This window comes from Sciurus carolinensis, chromosome 2 (assembly GCF_902686445.1).
Source record: "Sciurus carolinensis chromosome 2, mSciCar1.2, whole genome shotgun sequence".
Taxonomy (NCBI): Eukaryota; Metazoa; Chordata; class Mammalia; order Rodentia; family Sciuridae; genus Sciurus; species Sciurus carolinensis.
In genome coordinates this window covers 186560343-186587648 of record NC_062214.1, presented here as the reverse complement: position 1 = coordinate 186587648, position 27306 = coordinate 186560343, and the positions used below count along the sequence as shown (strand labels likewise).

Below are 27306 nucleotides of genomic sequence, written 5' to 3'. Positions count from 1 at the left end.
GAGAAGTCATTGAAAAGTGGAAGGATGTGTATATGTATAAATGTAAAAATTTGAAAGAATATATGAAGTTGGGGAATAAAAGAAGGAAGGGTCAGAGGGAGAGAGAGAGAGAGAAGAGCGGGAGGGAGGAAAGAGGGAGAATTGACATTTCATGGCATTTATAGACCAGGAATCAGGAGATGGATCCTTGGTGCTCTAATTTTAAAATAATTCTCTAATGGTCAATGAGTAATCACTCAGAATACACCTGATGTGGGGCCAATAATAGAACGACAGGCTCTGTATATATAAAGTCTACATTTGAAGATGCCTCTTTTCAATTGTGCAGATATGGTGGGGACCGTATGACAAAGAGTCCCAAGATCCTGTACATAAAGTCCACTTCTTATTTGCAGCCACAACAGATGTTCTTACCAACTTCCTTTTTTCTCTTTTTCTCATGGACTATGCCAAATATCAAAAATGTCAAAAGTCCTTCCATGTCTTATTTCCATAGTCCAATATATTCTGTTATTTGGGGATTCTCAGCAGTGCTTATAACAAAAAGGCACTCAGAAAGGATGACTGAAACTACGCTGCCTTCTCTTTGGTGATATGTTGCCGGATGAATGGGACCATCTTTGATTTTGACTGAAACATACAGAATTTCGGAGACACGCACAAGTTTTTGGTTTGTTGTCAGCTTAATTAGAGATTCCAATAAAGTTTTGTATGTTTCTTAATTTTACTTGTAACTATGACATATATGTGTACAGATGTCTTTTTAAATCAGGATCACAGAGAACTGTAGAGTGTTGACATATTACTTTCTTTGCTGAAAGCAACTTCTTGAACTCTGACTCACTGACAGTCTAATTCTAGGGATGTGAGCCAACGGGGTGCAGGGTTTCTAACTGCCTTAGAAACTGTGTCCTTATAAAGTTGTGCATTTGCTGTTTATATTGATTTAAAAGCATGCAGAAATGCTTATGGAACATCTAATGCTGGGAACACCAGATGGATGACTAGGACCCTGGTTTCAGGTGCACATAGTCCAGTGGGTGAGGCAGATGTGTATGCAAATGTTTACACAGAGTTTGATGCATGCTGTAAGAGAGAGATGTGTGCCAAGTCATGGGAACAGGAAAGATGAATTGATTGGTTGGACTTGGAGAGCGCTCTAAGAGAGGGTGATGCTTGCGCTAAGGTAAACTGCTATTTGACAAGTGGATAAAGGACAAAGGTCAAACTAGGCAGGAGACAACATTGGAGGGTTGTCAGGGTCCAGATCACACCACCACCATTAACTACAAACTTGTTTGAAATGCAAATCATGAGTCCCCACCCCTGACTCAAGGAATTGGAGCCCCAGAATCTGCAATTTTTTTTTTTTTCATTTTAAACAAGAAGTTTATTTAAACAACAAGACACTTGACTTGAAGGGAAAACCATCTAGGAAACTTTTTTTTTTTTAAGAGTAATTTACCCCTATTTCAAGACAGATTGCCCTACATGTAACAGCTACATACAAAAAAGTTATAAAATTGTCCTTGGTTTTACAATGATAAATGAAAAACATTAAAATTCTCCAATCGAACAAGGTATGCAAGGATTTTTATGTTGTTTAGGTTTTGTTGTTGTTGTTAAAACAGTGAGAGCAAAAATACTTACTGGAATTTAAAGGTAAGAGCTGACTGAGCAAGCCACTAGTGGAGAAAGGGGTAATTTCACAGAACTAGTATTTTTCCCCATCCCATCCCCATTTGATGTCAATCAAAACATATCATTGGCCATTTAGTTTTTAAAAAATGCAATATGCTTGTGCACATACACCAATTACTTTATGCACAATAAAGGAATGGGGAAGAGGAAAATGAAAGAATAGAGAAAACTATACTGGAGTAGTCAGGATGTGATGGAACCAAACTGCAGTTTTCTAATTAAGAATGTATTCTTGGTCTGTAGGAACAGAGTTCTGAAGTAAAGTAGCAGGTTCCCTTTTTAGTAGACACCTCCTGTCTGGTGCTGGAACACATCAAATGTATCTTCATCCTCCATTTCCAACTGTGCAGGTGTGTCTGTTTCATTAATTGGTTGCCCATCAAATCTGATCGGCCTCATCGACAAACCCCGTCATTCACAACAGGCTTTCATTAGTTTATTAAGTTGTGTATGCCTCTTCATCTTCATCTTAAAGTGCACCACAGAACCATCCTGCCCCGCCACCTTCAAGTTAATATGATCGTTGTTCTCAGACTTGACTCCTTCCTTGGGCTTTTCATCAGCTATGGTGAGCGCCGGAGTCTCCTCAGCTGCTGTTTCACAAAAGAGGTACCAGGTCCGCACCGAAAGAACTCACAAGCAGCTCCAGGAGACCAGAATCTGCATTTTAACAAGCCCTCCCAGTGCATCAATGCTGGCCCAAGTTGAGGAGCCTGCTCTTGCTGATGAGGAGACAGGGAGATGTTCCAGTGAGGAAGTGACTCGGTCAGATGCAGGTTTTTAGCAAGGTCACTGTGGATGTGATGTAAAGGTGAGTGGGAATCGAGAGATGGACTTGAGAGGTGGGTGGAGGCAATGAGCTCAGTTAGGAAAGTAACCAGAGCATCAGTGGGAGCCAGGACAAGCAACTGAGGCTGAGGTACTGGCTGGCCATGGGAATCCAGAGCAAGGGTCTGGCAGCTCTATGACGCAGAGTCCTTAAAGGAAGGGCAGTTATTGGAGGGCTTCTTATCCCACGTCTGCATCAGTGGCTGAATAGACCTGAGGTTACATAGGACTTATCACAGGGGGATTGTGAGTCTATGTACATGTTTAGACCAAGTTCATCATGGAACTCTCATGCATATGTGCTACTGTTCTCAGCATACATGATTCTTTATGAGTAGTATTGTATGTATTCATTTAAAATAACTACCAATTGCTCTGTAACTTTTTCTAAGTACTTTTGCAACCAATACTAAAATAGGGGCACCACTCAATATGGGTTCCTGGAAGTTTTTGAAATATCATGAGGAGTCCTCAGACTTGGAGAAGTTCAAGGTCATTGATTTGGTGCCTGTGATGCCACTTGGTTGTAATTACTGTAGACATTTGGCAGTGTTGGGAGGACAGGGCGTTATATTTGAAGTTCGCACCTGTGGAATGTTAATGTTGTTTTGGTTCTCTGATCTTCCTTACTCATGATGGGGTTAAGTGTGTGAGCTCAGCACTGAAGAGACTGCTTAGTTCCTCTCAGTACTTTGCATATGATTATGGCAGTGGCCATCAAATAAGTGACAATTCTCACATTAGAGCTTTACAGTCTTTTTAAAAAACTGAGATCTCCCAAAGGTATGATTAGCTGAAAGATTAATTTATTTTACAACCTAATTATGATTTCTTTGACAAAGGAGAGATCTCTTTATTAAAACAGATAACAAACATTAGAAGCCAAGAAGATAGCCCCACAGAGCAAATTACTAAAAAAAAAAATAATACCCTAAGTACATTAGCTACATTTCTCACCCATCTTTAAATCTTATCAATCATTGTTTAATCTTTGTTTTATTCTTAAAGCCTTGTAGAAGATTTCTTTTTCAGACTTTGGGGTCTTTATTCTTTCTGTCAAAGTCTCTGACTGCTGTCTGGCTAGCACCATAGTTTTCCCCAGAGCTCACAGCTCTCTGTCGCTAGAATTGGATCTGCTTGTCCCGCTGGTAGAATTTATTAAAGAAACAAACCTTCCAGAGAAGATGGCTCCTCTGCGAGGACCATCCGGTTCTCCTTTTATTAAAAATCCAAGCCCCACCATGAGCTTCCTTCAGTGGGGTTTGGGATGCTTCTTACCAGGAGAGCCTTTCCTCTGACCGCTTACTGCTACACTGCTTGTCCTCAAGCTTTGAGTGGCACTGTTTTTCCTTCCAGGTAATAATAACCACTTTAAAAAGGCACTTATACAGAATGGGCTTATATCAGCACCATAATATGCCTTTGTATCATGTTTATGTTAGCGTTCCATAGAAACAGAATGGATAAGATGTACATGTACACACACACAGACACACACACACACACAGACACACACACAATTATCCTGTATGTGACTGAAAACACACTTCCTCTAACCCCAGAAAAGGATGCAGTCTTTGGATGAGGTTTACTCTTTTTTTTTTTTTTTTTTTTTTTTGTGGTACTGGGGATTGAATCAGGGCCTTGTGCTTGCAAGGCAAGCACTCTACCAGCTGAGCTATCTCCCCAGCCCTTACTCTTCTCTTTGATGTACTGAACTTAAAGAACCTCAGATGGTCATAGCAATTTTGGGGGTGACCCAAATTTTGTTCCTGAAGGACTTGAGCTATTGCAAGTCCTGCCCAAAGTTGATGGTTGTAGTTTTCCATTGACCTTATTTGCACAATATGGTAGTGATAAGAGACAACAAAGGAATCTCCTGTGTTACAGACATGTACCTCCTTGTGTGTGTTGTTGGGTAGTAGCCCTGTATCCCCTTGGTGATCAAGATCAATCATCCCAGCAAGCCTAGAAACTCCCTTTGCTTGTTGATTTAGAGGCACGAGGAGTCCAAAATGTTCAGACAACAGTCTTAACTTCCAGTTCAACGGAATCTTTGTTGTGTCTCCTGGTGGAAGCATTCCTCCCTTCGGGACTAAGATGTTAAGGATAGAACATAAGGATACAAGTAAAAGAAGCAAACTTTTTTGCTAGTGAGTCACTAGGGACAATAGTGAGTGGTGCCACTCAGATTTCCTCTCCTCCCTTTCTGGACTCTTGAAGTCTGGCTCAGAGGAAGAGCATCATGTTATACTGGATGCTGATCCAGGGACATACAAACATTGCAAGACCAATAATTTCCATGAGCATGAACTCACTGCCATACTTTACTTGCTATGAAGTGAGTTCCTGGGTCAGAAGCAATGCTGTGTAAACTCTCACCATGGCGTGGAATTCCACAGTGCAGAGGAGGCATTTGTAAGTTCATGGATGGTAATTTTGGAAGATGGTGATTTTGCATGCAGGGAAGTAGATCTGTATCCAGAGTAAGTGACTATTCCAGTAAAAAAAAAAAAAAAAAAAAAAAACTAATACACTGCCCTATCCATCTATGACAGAGGTGGTCCAATGTAATCGACTTGCCATCAGGTCAGATGGCTGACATATCAGGGGCTAACTATCGGTCTCTGGTGCTGACAGGTAGGACACTCTGCAGAGGCTGCAGCCAGATCAACTTTGGTGAGTGGAAGTTCATTTTACAGAGCCCATGCCTCCACTTCTGTCCCCATGGCCATTTTGTTTGTAAGCCCATTGGGTAATGACGATGTGGCTGCAGAAAGAGATTGATTCATAACCACAGGGTGGGTCATTCTTTCGGCTTGATGATTAAAGTCTGCCAAGGTCACCCTTCAGTGAGAATTCACATGAAACGTAAATATCTTCACATTTTTACCCATTCAGAGAGATCTGTCCACATACCTATTCCCCAGACTCCAATCTTGTTCCTTCCAAGTCCATCCAGCCAAACTCTTAGATATAGCCCGCCAATCAGTATATAATCTCACACCTGGTCATTTCTGCTTCCGAGCAAAATGAACAATAAGATACACAGCTCAGAGTTCGGCACACTGGCTTTCCCTTTGCCACTGTCCTTTAGAATCGCCCCAGAAAGAGAATGTAGTGCTGCAGCTGTCCACTTCTGTACGGTCCCTACGTGTCACACAGAACCATTGTAAACCAGTCTCTGACCCATCACCAGGAACATCCCAAGAGGCCACAGCAGCAGACAGGACAGAGATGGGAGTGGGGACCAAAGAAGAATTCCCCTTCTGAGGGGGAGGCCAGTCCTTCAATTGACGAGATGATGCCCACAAAGTTCTGGAGGATAATGTCTTTTACTGATTTAGATGTCTACTGATTTAGATGTCAATTTCACTCTTAAAAAAAAATCTTTGCAGAGACATCTAGAATAATGTTTGGATAGATGGATACTGAGCTCTACCTGTGTTAACACATAAAATTAACCATCATGATGTTTTGTCCTAACAGGTGAAAGCCTGTCCTTCTCTCCCTCTGTTTTTCTCTACAAATATTTCCTCAGAGCCCCTAGCTTCCCCATCCTAGAAGGCTACTGATGAAGTTGAGCGGTCGGTCTCCTTGGTAACCATCTCTAACCCAGAATGGAATATAAACTGCTTTGTGGAGAGGACTGTCTTCTTTAAAGGGTTCATATTTCCCTTTGCAATTTAAAATCTTAACTTACAAGAACATAATTTTACTATCTCTTTTAAACAGAAAAATAACAGTTTTACTTAGAGATTAATGACAGATGCTGCTGGTTAGCCGTGGGTGCTCTAATTTTGATGGTGCTGATTTAGAATTTGTCATGATGTGGTCAGAGATCAGCTCAGAGATTACTTTTGTATTACAGGGTTTGTTATGGAAATGAACGGTTTAAAAATATTTCAGAGGAAAAGATTAAACCCACTTTATAAAATAAACTGTTTTCAAGATATTTAGATGGTTGACTACATAATGAAAGAAATTTATAAGTTACACTACATTTTAAAAAATAGATTTTAAAAACTGGTCCAAAGAGTTCCTATTTGTCAAACAAACTAGAAAAAATAAAAGGTCTAATCTGAATTATCATATTGCACATAAACTTAATTATCAGGGGGGCCGCATGTCTAGTCATGGGACCGCAATCAAACGGGTTCTGTAAGAGACTGTGGCACCCCATCCCTGTGGAGTTTGGCGCCCACCATGACCAAACTCATGTCTCCCATCCAAGTACTAACCAGGCCCAACCCTGCTTATCTTCCAAGATCAGACGAGATCGGGCACGTTCAGGGTGGTATGGCCGTAGACCCAACCTCAAGTCTACCTCCAAATCCCCAGAAAGGGCACAGGCTCCCCACCTGGAGAGAGGTGTTCATGATGCCTTTACAGTAGCAAAGGAGTCCTGCCAATCAGAGGTGCCAGTTCATTTCCTCAACTATGTTGGTGAAGTTGCCTCAAGCTATTGTCAAACTGACATTTAAGATGCCTCGCAATACTCTTCCCTTGAAATGAGGTCTAGTCTTACCACAGGGACACTTTTGACGGTAGGAGTGGATCAACACCCTTAACCTGGACACAGTTGTATTTTTGACACCTGTGTCAAAAAGAGACATCACTGCAGACTAAGCACAACAAAATCCCCTTGTGGCACAGCAGAGAGTTGATGGCGAGAGCGTATGCTTTATAGTATCGTCATGCTCATTGGAGAAAAGCAACAGTTTGTCATAATCTCTCTCATTGGCTGAGCCCACACACTCCTGTCCCCTGGGGAACAGGTGGATTGCAATGAATTGTGTACTAAGATAGATTTTTCCTTAAAAATTATGAATACTAAATAATTTCAAAGACACTTCATAACAAATTAGCACTTTATGGGGCTTTACTAAATTGTAGCATGTATAAGCTTGAAAAATTATTTTGAATTAAAAATCTACCCATCTTTAATGAAAATGTTTCATGATTTCAGACTTGGCATCTCTCCCATGCCAAATTGGCCCTATAATTGCTAAATAAGAAAATGTGTATTTTTGAACAGTTAACCACTTGAGTAGATTTTTCTCATGTAGTATAATTGTGAACATAGAAAGTCTTAGTGACTGGTTGCACAGCTGCCTGATCTTATAAGTAAAGTTTTATTGGAACACAGCTACACTCTTAGATCTTGGCTATAGCTGTCTTCAGAGTATGAGAACAGAGCTGAGTCACTGTGATGGAGACAAGTTCATCCCCCAAACCTAAAATGCTTTCTATCTATATATAAAAAAATGTTGTGATACCACCCCACCTTTGCCAGTAAGCATTCATAGTACTTTTATTTTCTCCAGATTCCTGGTCTTCAAGTATGAGTGAGCATGAACTACTTAGCTTTACTTCTGGATCTTCGAAAATAAACTCCATTTGAATATTTTAAGGAAAGAATTGCCTAGAACAGCACTATCCTGTATAAATATAGTTCAAACCACCTTGGCAATTTAAAATTTTCTAGTAATAATACTAAAAAAAAGAAAAAAGAAAAAGAAAATGGGTGAAATTAATTTTAGTAATTTTTCTATAACCCCAATATATCCAAAATGTTATTTCAACATATAATCAATAGACAAAATTGCTAATGCCATATTTTTCATTCTCTTTTTGTTCTAAGTTTTCAAAATCCAGGATATATTTTATACTCACAGGTCACCTTGATTCAGACTAGTCACATCTTGAGCACTTAGTAGCATGTGGCACTAGTGGCTATTCCACTGGGTAGAGCAGCCCTAAGTGCAAGAGAAAGCTCATGACCACCTACGTTAGCTTCCATTTGTTTTCATTTCTTCATTTAACTATCATTCAACTTTAGAAACTGCAGATCTCACAAAGGTAAGTAAGACAGAGACACTGTTCTGGAGATGTTTAATTTGCTTACTTATTTAGTTATGTACTGTCACGTGTCATTTAATGACAGGAACACATTCTGAAAAATAACATCATTAGGCTATTTCTTTTACGTGTAAAAGTCATAGAGTGTACTTAACAGATGTAGATGGATATGCCCTCTCCAGGTGATATAATCCTATGGTTCCACTATTGGTATGTAATCTGTCTTTGACCATGATTGAGAACAGGACTACCAAGAGAAAAAGATAAGAAGAGATTGCAATCTTAAAACACCTTGCATATGCCTGCACTATTTTTTTTTAAACCAGAAAAAATCAGCATCCACTAGCTGATAGTTCTCTGTACAGAGTGAGTACCTGCATGCACTAATCTAAATTAAACTATAAACTGCTTGAGGGCAGGACCCAGCATTCCTTGAATGACTGAATATCTCAATGTGGCATTTCTTCTTCCTCTTGCCTCCTCTGATTTCTTCAAAAGAGCACTCTCTTCCTTTTATTTCTGAGTCAAATGTACCTTCAGGTTTATGGAATTATAAAGATAACGTCGTTGTGCTATGAATCAGAAGACTTGCAACTGATTAAGGTTATAATCTGGTTGAAAATTTGCTCTCTTTGATTTAATTTTAAAAAACCCCAGAAGATAGAGATTCTAACTATAGCAGGAACTAGACTGAGAAATGGAAACGTTTTTCATTGGGGCATAAATTTTCTCTGTGTGTGTGTCTGTGTGTTGGTTGTATTAAAAGTCTGTGATAAATACTTTTCAACCACTTTAATTATTTCCATAATTAATATAATCCTCCCACCAAGTGACCAAGAAACAAATTCTTATACATTCCAAACTCTTCAAATACAGAAGCAAAATATTTGGATAGTCACGGCCAGGTATTGGATAGAGATAGCTAATCCTTCTAATAAACAGAGACCAGTGCCAAAAAATGAAATGTAGCAGGACCTGGGTGTCTCCTGGTTCTCCGTGAGCAGGTGGAGGGGGGATGGTAATGGTTAGACTGCACATTTCCATCACTTCTCTCCTGCTCGAGGCAGGCTCCATTGATTGACCACTACCTTTATTCCTGCTGAGCACAAATATGAGTTCAGAAACTTGCCGTGTTTAGGAAGTTTCTAGGAAGGCACTATCAATGATAGGAGCTGGCAAGCAAAACTACTGAACTTCTCCGGTACACAAACCAGGGTTTAGAGCACAAGAGAGTGATTAAAAGATTAAAAGGTGCTTATAATCTTCAATAAAATACCCTTTATGGTGACCTGATGATGGTCTTTGGAAGCTCTGAAGGTGTAAAGGAGATGTTTTTACCCTGAGGCGGATGAAGAACGGACAGAATTAAAACCGATAAAGTTCATTACGCTGAGTTTGGTGGTGCACACCAGCAACTGCAGCAATTCAGGAGGCTGAGGCAGGAGGATCACAAGTTCCAGGCCTGCCTCAATTTAGCAAGGTCCTAAGCAACTTAGTGAGACCCTGTTTCAAAATAAAAAGTAAAAATGGTTGAGGATGTAGTTCAGGGTTAAGTGTCCTTGGGTTCAATTCCCAGTATAAAAAAAGTCATTAAATCTTTATTTTAAAAAATTATCAAGAGTGTAAAGTTCTGAGATCTAGCAGTTTTCTTCCCATTTTGGTGTTCCAGATATTTGACTAGTATTTTCTAAGTTTGAATTTCTTACTATAATGTAAGCTATAGAATTTAAAAATAATGGAACCTGTTCCAGAAAAAAAATAAATGAAAAGATTTCTTCCTCATCCTCTCCATTAATGAGCTGTTGATGTTGTCTGAGTAAGTTTCACAAATCTACTTATGCACCACTTTGTTCTCCTGCATGTGCAACCCTCCTAGGCATTGTGTTTACTCTTGCGTTGTTTGGGTTAGGCGTAGGTTTTTAATTACAAAGGACATCTAAATGAATATTGGTCCTGCTGCTCTGAAGTTCATTTGCTGCTTATTGACTTTTCAGTGTTATAAGCAAAACAACATTTATTTTCCTATCAACTTAGCTATTCATACAATGTGACCCACTTTAGGTCATCTTTCCTAGAGTATATTGCTCCACCTTTTTTTGTTGCTGTTGTTGGGATTCTTTTCACTAATTTTTAAACAACAACGAAAAAATCCATTCTGCAAGGAAAACAGAATATAGTCTTCGCTGTCATTCTTATTTATTTTACAGGAAACAATGGCTTTTTGCTGTAATAACTCACCTACCCATAGGTCATTTTTCCAATAACCTCAGCTACAGAGAACACAGCTCAAAGAAAAAGGCCTCTGAGAAGTTAAAATAAATGCCACAAAGCTCATTCACTAAGCTCATGCATTTTATTCCCATCTTCTTACTCTGTCAGTCAACAGCTGTCTTCTCCCAATTTATCCATGATCCTAATAAATCTGGTGAGCTGGTTTCTTACCCCACAGAAGATTAGAAGCAACTAATTCAAAGAACATCAAGAGGCTTCTAGAAATTGACAAGACAGTTGGCAATGAAAGAGACAATAGAAAAGAGAACCACATGCAAGAATTTAAAAATTCTAGCAAGTTGGGGGGATTCTGGGTTAGGCCATCTGGTCCTACCTATGGTAGTAATCTTCAACTGCCTTGGAAATCATGCTCTTATGTCTTTGAGCCTTCGATGTCATTTCACGTTCAACATTTCCTACCTGAGAAGAGGTAGGAACACTGTTGACTTTAGGAGATTTCTAGATAATGGAGGTGATGTGGGCAATGGAAAGAGAATGAGCTTTGGGGTAAAACTGGCCTTTTTGTTTCTTAGTCTTTTGTACTTCCTGGGGGACCGAGTACCTCTTAATCTAATTTTCTTTACTTATAAAATGGAGAAAATAATTAAGATCATGTTCATAAGGTACCTGCTTGGATAAAGGTAGATTCTAGAATCCTCCAGTCCAAATAGCAAGGGTGAAATGGGAGAATCCAGAGCAGTTGTGATAAGGAAAGGTGGTTTGGAGGGAACCCCATGAGAGAGGTCACCGCGCACAAGAGAGGGAATAGGGGTTCTGGGTATCCACCTTGGGGACCGAGAGGACTAGTCAGGCGGGGATATATTTAGGTAAACTCTTTCTCACATGGAAGTCCTCACTGGACTGTGAAGATGTCTGCTCCTTCATCCACTTGCTTGGCTTCCAACAAAGACCGTGCCTCCTGCATGTCAGGCCCCATGCTAATTGCTGAGGATACAAACTTTAAAGTAACTAGTTGTAAAAATGTCAGAACTGTTTCCTGTTTTACCCCAATCAAAATCCTGGGAAATATCAAAGCCCCCCATTTTAATATGTGCCAGGCTCAAGTTAGCATTAAATTGGGTGGACGTTTAGTGGCCATAGAGAGAATCAGTGTTGGTTTTGAGTTTTTTTTGGTTTGGTTTTGTTTTGTTTTGTTTTTTCCCATAGAACAGAGAATGCATTGAACGAAGGAGGATATGAGAAAGAAGCCTTGGTCTTGAGTAGGCACCGAGCAAGCAGAAGTTATCTCTTCTATGCATCTACGGGTGTGGCCTCATTCTCTGCAAAGACCTCACAGCCTGGTTTTAGGGCAACACAAAAGTAAGTCTCCTTCACTAAAAGGGTGTGACTCCTGGTTTTGACAAAGGGTCTCCTGTCTACTGACCCAAGATTAGACGTGGTCTTCATATTAGGCTAGTCTTCTCCCATCTCTACATTTTGGTGGTATAGCTAATAGGACCTGCCAATAACTGGATGTTGATAAGAAAGGAAAGAGAGAAATCCAGAACAATCCTTCAATTTCTGGTTTAAGCATCTAGGTGGATGGTGACACCATCCTACTAACTTGGGAAAACTAAAAGAAAACTAATTGGGGGCAGGTGGGCGTGGATTGGGAAATACAAATCAATATCTTATATTTGCATTGGTGACTCCATCTGAGATCATGTTTGAAGGATGAATTTATTTGTTGTAGTGGCCAAAGGAGATGACTTAATTTCTAAAATGGTGTTTATTATTGACTTGAAAGATTCAATCAAATACCAAAGAAAAGGTAGTTTAATTGGGGACAGAAAGAAAGAGGGTCAAAGTCCTAGTATAAAAGTTCCAGGTGACTGCTCACAGTTCTGCCCAAGCATAGAAAAACAGAGCTTATCTCTCATTATCTTAGGATGTCTTTTCTTCTTTCTATTGATTTTGGCTTTGGAAAGTCTTAGACTTATGATTGCAAAGACTCCAGTGATCCTCAAATGATCACTTGCTTCATTTTACTGATGAGGAAACCGAAGCTCAGAGAGATTCAGCAATCCTTAGGGCTGTGGATTATACCATCACAGAGCTTCCTGGACACAGGCCCTGGGCAAAGACCCAGCTGCTGCTGCTTCTTTTTCAGAGGAGACTCACAGATGGGAAAAACATCTGGAATAGGAGATTTGGAATATCTACTTTAACCATCTATGGAGAGTTTCATCAGCAAGTCAGAGTACTTTCATAAAAGCAATTATTGATTGGCTATTGCCACATTGTTTTATCTGCAGTGCCTAGATTAGCTCTTTTCTGATAAAATGTCACAGCAGTCTTAATATCAGTTTCAACCTTTGCCTCTTTCAGTTTACTCTCTGTGTGCTAACACAAACACATGGGTGTTCCTTGGGCTCTTACAGCTTCTTTCAATACCTCTTTGCCTTAGGAGCAAAGCACTGTTTATCTAATAAAACTGTAAGTGTGTGTGTGTGTGTGTGTGTGTGTGTGTGTACAACCCAGGTCTAAGGAATTTTAGTACTCTGCTTAACAGTTCAGTAACTGGAATTTTACATTACTTCCCCACCCCTCTAATGAAGAAATGATTGGTCTTTTAATTTAAAACATTATTTAAAAAAAGAATCTAGGGTTGTACCACCCACAATAAATTCTGGAGAAAAACTGTTTCTGCTAATTCATTTTTCACCCAGACAATCAGTCTGCCAATGAAACTGCTTCTTTATTTGAATTTGAATTGATAGGGAAATCTTTTTAGGCAATATATTTGCAGTTTCTCTCTTTTCTTTTGAACTGTTTTTGATCATTTAAAATCTAATATTGTACCTGGTGTAATGATCTCTTTCAACAAATATTTACCATGACTCTGAAGCTCAGTCGTACTATTTTAGAAGCAGAAGGTAAATGACAATGTCCTGAACCAAGGAAGGAAGTCCTGAATTCTGATGGACTATGTGATGACGAAGGAAGCGCTCGCCTTCTCTGAGCTTCAATTTCCCTACTTAGAAAACAGTAGGATTGGACTCAAGGACCTTTAATGTCCCTCATAGTTTCAAGATATCATGTTTCTGGATATTTGACTTGGCCAAGAAATACAGGAGTCTTATTTAGTTCCAAGACTTCTAATAGCATCCACCTGGCAGTGATTTCCAAATCTGTGTGTAGCCTTATCTCTCTCCGGAATGCCAAACGCATGTACCAAATTATCTATTTGATATCTCCACTTGGATGTTGAATAAACATTTCTAATTTAACATGGCTGAAGCAGAATCCTCAATCCACCCCCACTGGTCCCAAATTAGCTTTCTCTCAGTTTTCCCAATTTAGTGGGATAGTTTCACCATCCACCTAGATGTTCAAACGAGAAATCTAGGGGTCGGTTGTTCTTGCTTTCCCTCTCTGCTTCTTCATTATCTTGTTATTCGCAGATCAGTTACTGTACCACCAAAAGCTATCTTGAGTCTTGCCATTCATGTTCATATCCACTACCATTACCCCATCCAACATTACCTTCTCTCAGCTTCCAGTCTTCTCCTACTGCAAATTACTGTCACAATAAAAGTTAAAGAAGAATTTTAAACTATAAGTCAGAACCTGTACCTCTCCTGCTTAAAACCCTCGGTGGCTTCTTATCACACTTTAGAACAAATCTGAATGCTTTACTCTGACGTACAAAGCCCTAACTTATCTGACCCTTGTCTCTGTCCACTGCCACTCTCTTTTACTCTAAAACTCTTGACTTCAGTAACTCTGACAAGAAGCCCTTCCTTAAACAGGCCAATCTCATTCCTCTCTTGGGTCCTTATATTAGTTCTCCCCTGAGCCTCAAATGCTTTCCCTGTAATCATGTGACTGGTTCCTTCTTGGCATTCGATTATCACTCTAGAAGTCAACTTCCTCCACTCCTTCCCTAGCCATCCAGGGTAAAGTAGTCACCAAGTTATTCTTCATCATGTCATTCTGTTTTAATTATCAGCACAGCCTCATGAGTATCTGATCATTTTTCTTGCTTTATTATTTGCCTTCCCCTCCCTGCCCCATCTTTTCCCAACTAAGTGTAAGTTCCACGAGGACACCAAAACATTCCTGGTATCAGAACACCGCTGGGACACAAAAGGATCTCAAATGCTTGTTGCATGAATGTTGAATTAAAAAAAAAAAAAAATCTCAGAGCCTCAAGAATCCCAGGTGGTGTAAACCAGATAGTGATGTTTGTCCCCTTAGACATCTTAGATATCTTTGTAATTTTGGAAATAAGCTTCTGCCTTATAGATACATTATACATATCTGGATTAAGCATTTATCTAACAGAGTTGGTCTCATAAAATGATACAGCTATTACAAACCCTGCAGGAAAAATACCATATGATTGAAAACCAAGAGAAAAAATAGACAATAGAAACAGATGCACAGGTAATCCACAGGTTGGAAATGACAGAGGAGGGCTATAAAATAATTAGGGTTAACACATTCAAGAAAGTGGGGAAAAGAAAGATGGATAATTTTATCAGAGACTTGGATCATAACAAAAGATAAAATGGAAATTCCAGAATGAAAAATCATGCCATTTGATATGAAGATCCCATTAAATGGGTTTAATAGCCTATTAGACTCAGAGGAAAACAAGTTAGTAACTGAGAGACAAGTTGATACAAAGTGTTTAGCTGAACACAGGTAAAAGAAGAATGGGAAAAGACAGAAAAGAGAATGAAAACATGATACAGTGAAAAGTTCTAACACAATTAGAAATTTGGGGAGAAGGGAGAGAATAGGAAAAAAGTAATTTGAGGAGTAATGACCAAGCATTTCCCAAAACTGATGAAAAAAATCAACTCACAGATTGAAGAAGCTGCATGAATCATGAACAGCATAACCACAGGGAAATAACACCCAGGAACATCACATTAAATTGTGAAAACCGGAAGACAAAGAAAGTAAAAAACCTACTAAGACACACGAAGCTGTAGATGAAGCTGTAAAGGAATTTCATAACCCAGAGCTGGGGAGTTCCAGAAGCTCGGGAGTTTGTCCATGAATGACATGGAACACAATGTGAATCTGTTTTAGTTCTATCTATAGCTATGAGTTAATTTTTATTAAAAAAAAAAAAAGTTTAGTGTTAGGGTTTACTTGGTACTGCACAGGAAAATATATAACAAATATTTGATATATATTCACCATGATGGTACCAAATGAAATTGTTTCATTGTTGCCAAATTCTTTGTTCTGCCTAGTCATCTATTCTTCTCCAACCCCAGTGACCACTGATGGTCTTATTGTCTATGCAGTTTTGCTTTTCCCAGAATGTCACATAGCTGAAATCATTCAGCGTATCATCCTTTCTCAAAAATATGCACTCAAATTTCTTCCATGTCTTTTCATGGCTTGAGAGCTCTTTTCTTTTTAATAGTGGACAATATTTCTTCAACTGGATGTGTCACAGCTTATATATCCATTCAACCTACTAAAGGACATGTAGGTTGCTTCCATGTTTTGACAATGACGAACAGAGTTGCTATACACATTTGCGTGCTAGTATTCCCCTGGACATAGTTTTCAACTCCTTTGGGTAAACACCAAGGATCATGATTACTGGGTTGCACAGTAAGAGTGTGTTTAGTTTTGTAAAAAACTGCCTAACTGTCTTTCAAGGCATCTGTGCCATTTTGAAACCCTACCAGCAATCGGTGAGAATTCCTTTTGCTCCCTCCCTATCTTCACCAGCATTTTGTGTTGTCTGTGTTCTGGACTGTGGCCTTTCTAATAGAGGTGCAATGATATCTGATTGCTGTTTTAATTTGCATTTCCCTGATGGCACATGATATGGAACATCTTTTCATATGCTTGTTTACCATCTGTATATATTTTTAGTGAGGTATTTGGTGAGACCTCTGGCCCATTTTTAAATTGGGTTCTTTGTTTTCTTCTTATTGAATATTAAGAGATCTCTGCATATTTTGGATAACTGTTCTTTACCAGCTATGCATTTTGCAAATATTTTCTCCCAGCCTTGGTTTCTCTTTTTATTCTCTTATCAATTTGATTTTATATGTTTGAAAAAAGAAATATATCACTTTACATGAGATCCATCATTATTGTCAACTACACCCCAACATATCTTTTAATTCCCTCACTCATTTGTGCAACTATTCATCAAGCATCTTCTATGGGCCAGCCCCTGAATTATGCTCTTGGGATGGTAACAAACAGAGATGTAGCTTTTGCCTTCTTGGCACTGCCTCAGGTACTTTAAAAAAATTATTTCACTTATTGCTCCCATCCATTCTATGAAAATGCCCATTCTACAGAAGAAGAATCTGAAAGGCAGGGATAGAGTGAATTTAGCATGTGTCGAGCCTGTGAGGGACAGAGTGGTGGTTCCCACTGAGATGTAGCAGATGTAAGTATATATTCTCTTCTTATTCTCTTATCAATTTGATTTTATAACAATATGTTTAAAAAATATATCATCACACATGAGCTTCATTATTATTGTCAACTACACCTCAGCCTATTTTTTACTTCCCTCAGTCATTCCTGCCTATATTCTTTCCTGCACCATGTTGTCTCTGTGGAATGAGCTCTTACAATTTTTCTATTTTGGGTTTCCCTTCCTTCCTTCCTTCCTTCCTTCCTTCCTTTTGTCCCTAGCCCAACGTTAAGCATAATTTCATATTTGCTACCTGACTCTAATCTAAATTTCATCCATTTATACTAACTTCTGTTTTAAAGTTGAACGGAGGGGGGGGACATTCCGATGGCCCCACGAAGCATTCTTAACCCCAGGGCCACTGAATCCACAGTTCTCCTGAAATAGTTGCCACATTTTCCATGTCTTTGTGCTTGTGTGTGTTTGTCTCAAATTCTCAAAGTAGCGTGAGATGCATAAGAGGCTAAGACACATTTGAAGCAGACCTGGCCATCTACTCATTAATTCTCCATCTCAATTTGCTCCACATTTTTCTTTTTATCTAGAATATTCGAATTTACATTTTCTAAGGCATCACAGGTCATTTCCCCCTTGACACCCATCCTTGAGGCCTGGCAGAGAAAAATTGCCTTTTTTTCATTTTGGAACAACAATAACAACAACAACAAAGTTCAATCCCAATCATTCCAAGACAATTATGAGGAGGAAGACACGCACCACTACGTTTCTGACAGGCTCGTACAATCTAGTTTTATTATTCAGCTCTTACTAAAATGCTGATCCCCTGAGGAAGAGAGAAAGAGAGGGAAAAAAATCTCCGTAGATGAGTTCTTTAACAAAAACAAACATCTTCAAGGAAACAGGAAGTAAAAAGTACAGAGATGTAATTGCAAAGAAACAGTAGGAAAAAGGAATGACCAGAAGCCTCTGTTGCTACCCAGTGGGCGAGGGCCAGGGGAAGCCAGTGGCCTGCGGAGAGGAGGATGAGCAGAAGTGGGAGGCCCCTCTGCGGTGGCGCGTCTTCCTCCACCCATGAGCCGTGTGATGGCAGGATTGCCTCCAGGGAGAGTGGAAGCTGGGCTCTTCTAGGGACATACATACTAATAGGATGACCCGGAAGTAGTTTTAGGATACATCTATCCAAATAAATGAACAGTCCCATCTTGATGTTACAAAAGCAGATCCTACCACGGGATATCCCGCCTATATGATCTCTTGGCAATAAAAAATATAAAGTATACCATGGGGTTTTCACACATAACTGCCAAGGAGTGAGGAGTTTTTCACTTTTTAATTTTCCTTGGCAGTACCGGTAGACCTGCCTCTGGAATTCTTTTCTAGAATCTAAAACAACAGGCTCTGTAGAGTCCTGGCTTGCATCAATGGGATGGACTAGAAGTGATTCTGAAGGTCCTCACTTCCACTAAATTCTTAAAAAAAGGAAACATAATAACTTTGTTTCTAATCCCATTTCCCCATTTTGCTTAGCAGATCTTCTGAAGAGGCGTGCACAATGATTGATTTCAACGTCAACTAGCGTGAATCAGGCCCTGTGAGTATGAAGACGGCAGCCACCTGTATAGTGATGTCCAGAGTGTAAGGCAGTGGTTGATCTTGTGGACTCAGGGCAACTCACCCCCATTGCACTACCTCAGCCCTGCCATGGGGTACTGTTCACTCCTCTGAATCCTATAAAAATCAAAATGGATTTCTGAAGCTTATATCCAAATATTGGCCCTCCGCATATGCCTCTCTTCCTTCTGGTTGTGTTCAAATATCAAAACTAGTCTTGCATGAAATCCACAGTATGTTCCTTGACCCATATATCTGATGAATGGATTCCTACTGAACTACCTTGTGGCACAGTTCCTCTAAGATAAGGTCCTCAAAGTCAGCCCAGGAGCTGGGGACACTTCATTCATGGTGGGCAATCTTAATCCTATGTCTTGGGGTCCTTGTTGCTCAGCTTGGTCCATATCTGAGCACACATGGAAAACAGGGCCCCTGCTTTGGTAAGCAGCACCTCAGCACCTGAAGCTGGTTTGCCTCTGTCCTGGTCCAGCTGCGGGTCTACTTGTGAATCTGGCTCTGGTCCAGCTTGCCCTGTCCCGCTACAGCTCCTAGGCTACATCTTCCTGTGCTAAGTTACAACATATGCATATGCAAGAGTAGATCCTTAAAGTTTTCCTGTCTAGGACCTGGACTTGTTGTAGACTAGAGGACTAGAGCATTTTTTAGACATAAGGACTGGAACTGGGTATTGTCACACCAGAGGGCTTGGCATATTCAGCTCTAAGGAGAGACTGAGCTGCAGACGCTGGGGAAGGAGAGCCCTCAGGGAGGGACAAATAAACCTCTCCCGAGAACAGAAAGCAGATTGCAGGAAAAAAGAATAGAGTATTAATCCTGGCTTAATCCTCCTCTTTTATTTCTCTTCTGGTGATTCCCAGGCCTGACTGGGACTCTGGTTCATCGTCCGTGATGCATCTGATGTGGGTGGTCCAGGAAACAGCTGGGGAGGTTATAACAACCAGTAGCCCAGGGCGTGTGGCATCACTGGGGAGGTCCTGTTCACATCGAGCAAGGGCTGAGCATAGAGAGGGCAGAGCCATGCCCGCTTGGTTGGGACAGCAGCTCCAGGAGGTCCTGAGGTTCAGTGACCTTTCCAGGCAAGTCTGGTCAGGCACACGAAGGAAGGCTGACTTCTCCAGCAGGGGAGAGAGCATCCTGGGTTTCTTGGGCTTCCCTCCACTTTTCATGAAAGGCCACTGATAACACCTGTTTGAAGGAGTGCTTTGTCACAATTGTTGTAGGAGATTCGATTTGGCATTAAAGAACACGCTCCTCCAAGACCTTACAGCACCTTTCCAAAACACTGACTTAGTATCGTGCTGGTGCAGCCTCAGCATACCTGAGATGGTCTACACCACAGGCATCTTGGCTTCATTGCTCCCACGTGAGGGGTTTGAGACTAAAACCACTTTGCCTCTCAGTAACCGCACCTTCTCAGATGGACCTTTCAAAAAAAAATCTTAAATTATGAAAGCAATATACAGTTTTAAAAATGTAAACAAAAGTGACTTTACTAAAATGATTCAGGACTTAGGAAGGCAAAAAAAGATGCAGAGTTACATGTTGTTCTCGTGCAATGGAGGAATGTAAAGAAGTGGAAGAAAAACACCCTTCTTCAAAGAGCAATAGCCATATAAGCAATACATGAAAGCAGATAGCCTACTAGGAAGAATCCAGCATGTCCTGTGAGTTGCAGAAACAATAAACACTTTAGCAGTGTTTTTCCAAGGGTGACCTGTGGCTCCAGCGGTGACCTATGGTCCCATCTATATTGGAATCACTGAGAAGTTTATTAAAAATGTTTATTTCTGGGACCAACCCAACCAACTGACTCAACTCTGGAAGTGAGATCTTGGAAAGTGTGACATAATGAAGCCCCCAAGATGAATTTCTGCACGAGTTGAGAACACCAGCCTTGCAGTTCAGAAGAGAAGAAATGGTTCCTTTAGGAAGTAATCTGAAAGAACTGTCTCTATGGTGATGAGATTTGAGAGATTCCTGGAAAGATGTTCTCAGGACATCATATGGTAACGCCATTGTAGAATTTGTCAGATTGTAATACAAATTCCTCTTCCTTGTCCATCTGTCCCAGTGGAGTAGGTGCTTCTCAAAGGGAGAGAGCCTTCTTTGTTGGAATTGACTTGGCCATTAATTGGCTCTCAATAAATGGTAGTTGAACAGATGAATAATCATGCATAACCTAAATAAGCAGTTCTGAGGAATTTGTTAATAGGACCGGAGTCTAGGAGGAAAAAAAATACAGTCAGCGATTGGAAAATCAAGGTCAATGTTAAGTGTGGCAGAAGAGAAAGCTTAGTTTAGGTGGGTGAGTGGAGACTAGAGTGCAAAGTTGTGAGCGATTGATGGGGTCTCAGAGTACTTGATGGGGAATGTAAGCTGTCCTCTGTGGAGTCTGCAGGCAATGGGGAGTCACTAAAGGCTGGGGACCGGGAAGCAGAGAAATCAAAGTGGTATTTTGGACCAGCTAATTATAGGGCCACAGCAGCCTCCCTGGGAGTTGGAAGCGAGGGGAGGCAGGCATACACATGCAAGCCCTCAGGGTAGCGAGGGTCGACTTGGTCACTAGTAGAGACAGGACTTGCTCAGATCCCAGCACTGTATCTTCAAGCTGCAGAGCCATTCCTGACCCCTGAAAAACAATCTTTGTTCTTTTTCTGCTCCCATCTGCTCTGATCCCCAGGTCTGAATGAGCTTGCTTCCCTTGGCTGCCCAAGCGACAGGGCTCATCTGGCACAAGAGTAACTAGAAGCCGCATGGGGGACAGTAGCCTTGGTCAAGAGATGAGACTGAGGGGGACTTCACTCAGGCAAAGGCTCTGAGGAGGAATAGAAGGGGCCAGGTTTCAGAACAATTTCTGAGGCAGAATCTATAGAATTTGGTAATTGACCGTGCAGCAGGAGGGAGGAATATGTTGAAGGTAATTTTGAGGTTTCTGGCCAGTAAATATTGGACGTTGGGAAGGGGTGATTTAGGGCAGGATGAAGAGTAATTCAGATGTGGTGAACACGTTGGATTTGAATTTGAATCTGCGATGACAGCAAGATATCCAGGTGGAGACAGGATTGGACGTTCAGGGGGCACTTGGGCACTGGTCACTGGTCACTGAAGATCACTGTGAGGAGTGGACATGGATGTGACCACCGAGGGAAAGCATGTGCAAAGAGCTGAGCCGATGGCAGAATGTGCAGGTCAGGTAGGAGGAGGCAGTGAGAGAAACAGAGGGCTGGTCAGAAAGGCACAAGGAAAGTCAGAGGAGTGAAGCCCGAGGAAGGCGGGGTTTCCAGAAAAGGAAAAGAGCTTCGTGGTCCCGCCCAGGTGGGTAGATTGAGCCACCGGGGCTCCTGGGTGCGTTGGAGATTGTGATTTCAGGGGAAGCCAGATTGACAAAGACAAGGGAGGAAGGGAGGTGACACCTTGGGGTCAAGGACTCCACCCTCCACCAAGCACTGGGATCTCTCAACAACTGAATGTGAAGAAATTCAAAATGGAAGGCAGAGAGCCTCTCTTCATGACCTCTGCTCTGCTCCTCTTAAATCCACTCTGCTTTCATTTAAGAGCCCAGACATTTGCTCCTGGGCTTATTTTCATGGCTGTTAAAAGTAGTATAATTGAAAGGATTAATGATATCTTTGCCTCCTTGTTTTGTAAGAAATTATTCCATTTTCATGTTTAACTTGCTGGGAGAAGAAAATGAAAAAAAAATTGCATTCGTGGGTTTTAATCAATGGAAGTTCATGTTTTCTCAATCTTTTAAGAAATCAGTTCTTTGCTCTTTGAAACAAGATGATCCATTTCACATTGAAAGTTTCTCATGGTGAAGTTCAATGCAATCAAGAAGAGTCAATGGGTGAATTATAAGTATTCACTATGATGGGCTTTCTACATGGCAAAAAGAGGGGGCTGAATAGAGAAGACAACTGGATATTGAAACTGCTCCTTCTCTGTATAAGAAAAAATAGCAAAAATGATGTTTCTTTTGTAACTATGGAGATTTTTAGATTTTTCCTTGTCGTTTCTTTTGGCCAAATGTCTACTATATTACATTCTTCATTGTCACAGAAAAGATTCCACCCTACCTGTGGTACCGGAAACATGTCTAAGACACATGCACATTTTACCTATGCAGAAAGGTATCTGAGATGAAATTTGCTTATATTTCTGGTTGACTCAGCATCAACAGTCAAGGTAAATTAATTAAAGTTTTCTCCATGGCCAGAGGCAGCCCCATACTGAAGCAGTGTTGTTATGACAAGAGAAGTCTGGTAGGAGTAGAGCAGTGTGAAGTCCATTCTAGAAAAATGTGGTTGGTTGGTGCAACTGGTATCCAAGATGGAGAGTACTGGAGGAAGCCCTTGGACCTGTCAACAGAAGCTGAGGCTGGCTGACCTAAGCAGAAAGGGCAGTTCTTTGCAGGATGGTATTTGGCTCTCAAGAATCCTCAGAAGAGCGAGGGGACCAACTCCAAGATGATGCAGTCTGATCAAGGACCAAAGTCATGCGACAGATGGGTCAGGTGATGGCCCTGCCTATGCACAGTAGCAGTGCCACACTCAGCCGTGGAGCTGCCGTCCCTCCTGTGAGCACCGTCCCACTCCTTCCTATCACACACTGCTGGTGCACCTACGGCACACCTTCCCACAACTGCAAGAGAGGCTGGGAAGGTGGTCTGGCATTTCCAGTCATCAGTGGGAAGTGGGTGGCTTTGCATCCTCAGGTTGGGGATCCCCCCAGCACAGGTAGGGAACACAGGCTACCTGGACAACCAAAAGGAGTGACAAATGTCATTCTCCCACTTGAAAAGGGGCTATGTTTTAACCTTCTTCATGGGTCAGACCCAGAATGGTGCCCAGCAGGTGGTAGGTACCATCCCCACTTTTTATTTCAAATGCCCTGCCAACATAGGGTCAGGAGTCACACCTCAGAGGTTACCAACTGCCTGGAGAGCTGAGACACACAGAGTCTTTGCTTTTCCTAGCTGTCCTTCCTTCGCAGAACCTGCTGTAATGAGGCCATGTTATATTCCCTTTCTGTGATGGGATCTATGACCAGGTTCTTAACCAAACTCACAGTCACTCAATGCAAATCTCCTGACCCCCCATGAGGGCATTGCAATTTGCACAGTATATAGAAATAAGGGAAGGAAAAAGCATTTAAGCCCTTTGGTCCCTACAAAGTTAGAGAGAAAGGATATCCTCAGCAATTTAAGATGAACATCTCAGAAACTGTACTCAGAGTGGCAAGTGGTATAATCTACGGTGTTATTTGACAGGATTGCTCCCCCTAGTCACTGCTCACCAAATGGGAAAGCCTGGAGCTTATTCACTGACAAGCCATCCATTTTCTGTGAAATAAGGAAAGCACTGGGAGTTTAAATGGTGGGGTTATCAAATATCTCACATCCAAACAGCTACCTTGAAATGACTTCCACACAGGCCACCGTCTCCTCCCGATGGTAATGTCCGCTACTTTCACATACAATTTGGTACCTCGCAGACACTGGAAACTCGAAAGAATTTTTCTTGGTAGTGATAACAGGTAGAGAACACCTTTTGGTATCGAAAGGCTTGGCATTTATTTGTTTATTTTGGGTGCTATAGAGGTATTTTCATATGACACACTAAAAATAGGGTGACATATTACACCTTCTGTGTAGCCGCTACTGATTTTGTTGCATTTTTGAAAGAATTTTAATATCGTGCGGAATGGAAGCACTCCTGTATTCCACTCACCCAACTTCCTGTAACATCAGTCGCTCAGACAACCACAACCTGAGGAATTAACACTGGTACCAACTATTAACTAAACTACAGGCTTTATTTGGATTTCCCATGTTTCTTGTCAATGAGAGAGGTCAGCACCCATTTGAACTAAAAGTCCAACCTGTCTATAGCAGAACTACATTAATTCAGACTGACTGGGATTAGACACAGAGAAGGCTCAAATAGACCACAACATTTATCGCCTTATATACTAAACAAGGGGCCAGATACTTGCTGGCATGATCTGATGTCATCCTTCTCAGGAATCAAGGGAATGAGGCCCAGTGGCTACGACCATACTTTACAGATGAGACAGGGAGACATGTCTGCAAGACAGTTGGGCCGGGCAGTGGCAGAACTGGGATACGAACTAAGGCCTCTCTGTTCTGAAACTCATGAGCATGACTGTGACAGTACAGACTGAGGACATTCATCAACCTGTCTCTCTCCATTGGTGGACTTGCCCAGGACCAACCTTCCAGAGATCATCTGAATTAATCGTGACCCCAAAGTGGGAAATCATCCTCTAACAATGAAATGGGGTCTGGTGAGATGCACGGGGTCCGTTTCAACTCTGGGCACCCCAACCTGCGCGCTAGTTGGGGAAGTTCTCCGTTGGCCGGCCCGGCCTGTTCTCCCGCCAGAGCGCTGGGGAGGAGCTCAGTGCAAACATCCCCACTCGCCCTGGGTTTTTCTTTCCTGAGTGTTTCAAGGCTTAATTAACGTGTGTAAAGTGATCTGAAATGTGGGAATAATAAGAGCCGAGGAGCTGCAGAGTGTCGACATTACCTGAGGCGAGACAGCTGAAAAGGGAGACAAAGGGGAGTCTGGAGAGGCTGGGAGAGGGCTTGGGCTCAGCAGCCAGCTGGTTGGCCTCCAGCCAGGTTGGACTGTTTTTGGCAGCGTTCTGCCTGACGCCGGCCTCTCAAGACCTACGTTGCAGCTCTGCTCAGGATAAATAATTCCTCAAGGGCCTGCGCTAAAGCTGGGGAATGGGTCTGAGGGTACGAACCGTGGCCAATCCCACGAGTGGCCCTACAGGGCAGGGTTAGGAGGAGAAAGCCACCCATCCTCCACTATGGTCAAGGCAGGGCTCTCTTCAAATTCCGGCACTTGGCCCACAAAAGGATGGGATAAATACTAAAGATATGAATGAATTGAAGGGAGTTGCAGTCATTGCTTTTGACAAGCGTGGATACACTGTCATGATTTAGTACTGTCACCTGTGGGAGGCAATGAATCCCTTACAAAATGGGGGGTAAAAATAATCACATCTAAGTCGCTCGCTACTTCCCCACCCCCGAAGCGTGTGGAAGTGCAAGGGCAGGGTTCTCAGTTTCGTGGGGAACTTTGAGGCCTGTGACTTCACGGGTGGGGATAGGAGGCATGTTATCACAACTCCAAGCACACGGAGAAGCAAGTGGAAAATCTTTCTTTCAGTGCAACCTGGTACCACCTATGTCTAGAAAGTCAGAGAGCGCTAGGGCTTCTCTCCAGCACAGTGGGCCTCTGTGTGTCTCTGTGTACATAAACGGTGGCTAAATATACAGCCTATTCTAAACTGTTTGTGGCAATGGAAGGGAAAAAGGTTTGTTTGGACAACCCAAAGTTTATATGAGACTTTCATTATGCTTGGACTAATACTGGGTTGTTATACACCTCGCAAGCCTATGAGCTGAGGATGTGGCTGCTGGCAGCACTGGGCAGCTTGGCAACCGGAGTGGAAGGGGGCTCACTTCCCCTGGCTTGGTGGAGAATTCCAGAGGAATCTAACTGGCTGGGCGTGGGGTCAGGCGACCACCCCAAGGCCAGAGCTGTGACCACACCATAAGATGCCTGCTCTGTCTTGACAGCAGGACATGGGTTGAGAGATTCCCAAAAGGAGAGCCAGGGAGCCAACCCATTGGTGTCTGCTCTGACCAAGCAGGTAAGATGGCCAGGAGGCACTTGTTCTTATGGTAGTCATCCCGCGTGTCACTCTCTGGACACTGCGCTTCTGACTGACCTCTCTTGGAGTTGTGTCTGTCTGATGCCATCTCACCCCCAGGGCACTGGAGGGTCCTCTTAAGCCACAATGGATTCCTTCAGGTGTGCATCAGAACTAGTACAATGATAACCTCCTTTAAGTGGCCCTGCCTCCTGTCAGGTACATCGTGACAGATCTAAATCATCTTCCACGAGTTCCTAGAATGATCTTTGCAAAATTCAATAGTGCTTTACAACACCGTGACATTAATTGTAAGTGTGAACAGTCCTGGACAACAGGGTGGTCACATATTTGGTCAAATATTATTGTGACTGTTTCTTTGAGGTTTTTTTTTTTTTTTTTAAATAAAATTAACTTTGAATTGGTAAACTCCTAATGTGAGTGGACCCCTTCCAATTTTCAACTGAATACAACGGAACAAAAGGCTGACCATCCCCTGCCTAACCCGGAACTCCTCCCGCCTGCCTGCCTTGATCTGGGGCACCAGATTTTCTTACCTTCAGACTTGAATTGAAACATCAGCTCTTCCTGGATCTTCATCAGCTCTGCTGATCTCCAGCTTGTCCACTGCAAGTCTTGGGACTTCTCAGCCTCCATAACTGGATGTGTATCATTGTATATAATTACACACACACATATACACACTCATACACACCTTACTTTTTTTTTTTTTTTGTACCAGGAATTGAACCCAGAGGTACTTAACCACTGAGTCACATTCCCAGTCTTTTTTTTTATATTTTTATACTTAGAGACAGGGTCTCACTGAGTTGCTTAAGTCCTCGTTAAATTGCTGAGGCTGGCTTTGAACTTGGGATCCTTCTACCTCGGTTTCCCGAGCCGCTGGGATTTATACACATTACTTTTTCTTTTACTAAATTTACTTACTAACTTCATGC

General features: G+C 41.7%; 1 protein-coding gene across 1 annotated transcript; it reads right to left on the bottom strand.

The window, feature by feature from the left end:
- Positions 1-1889: 1889 nt before the first annotated feature.
- LOC124976637 (small ubiquitin-related modifier 2-like) lies at positions 1890-27004 on the bottom strand. The gene is made up of 3 exons (XM_047539409.1): positions 26905-27004; positions 2124-2294; positions 1890-2057 (listed from the first exon to the last, which is right to left on the bottom strand). The coding sequence occupies exons 1-3, from the start codon at positions 27002-27004 to the stop codon at positions 1981-1983; spliced, it is 348 nt and encodes a 115-aa protein (XP_047395365.1). The 3' UTR covers positions 1890-1980.
- Positions 27005-27306: the final 302 nt, after the last annotated feature.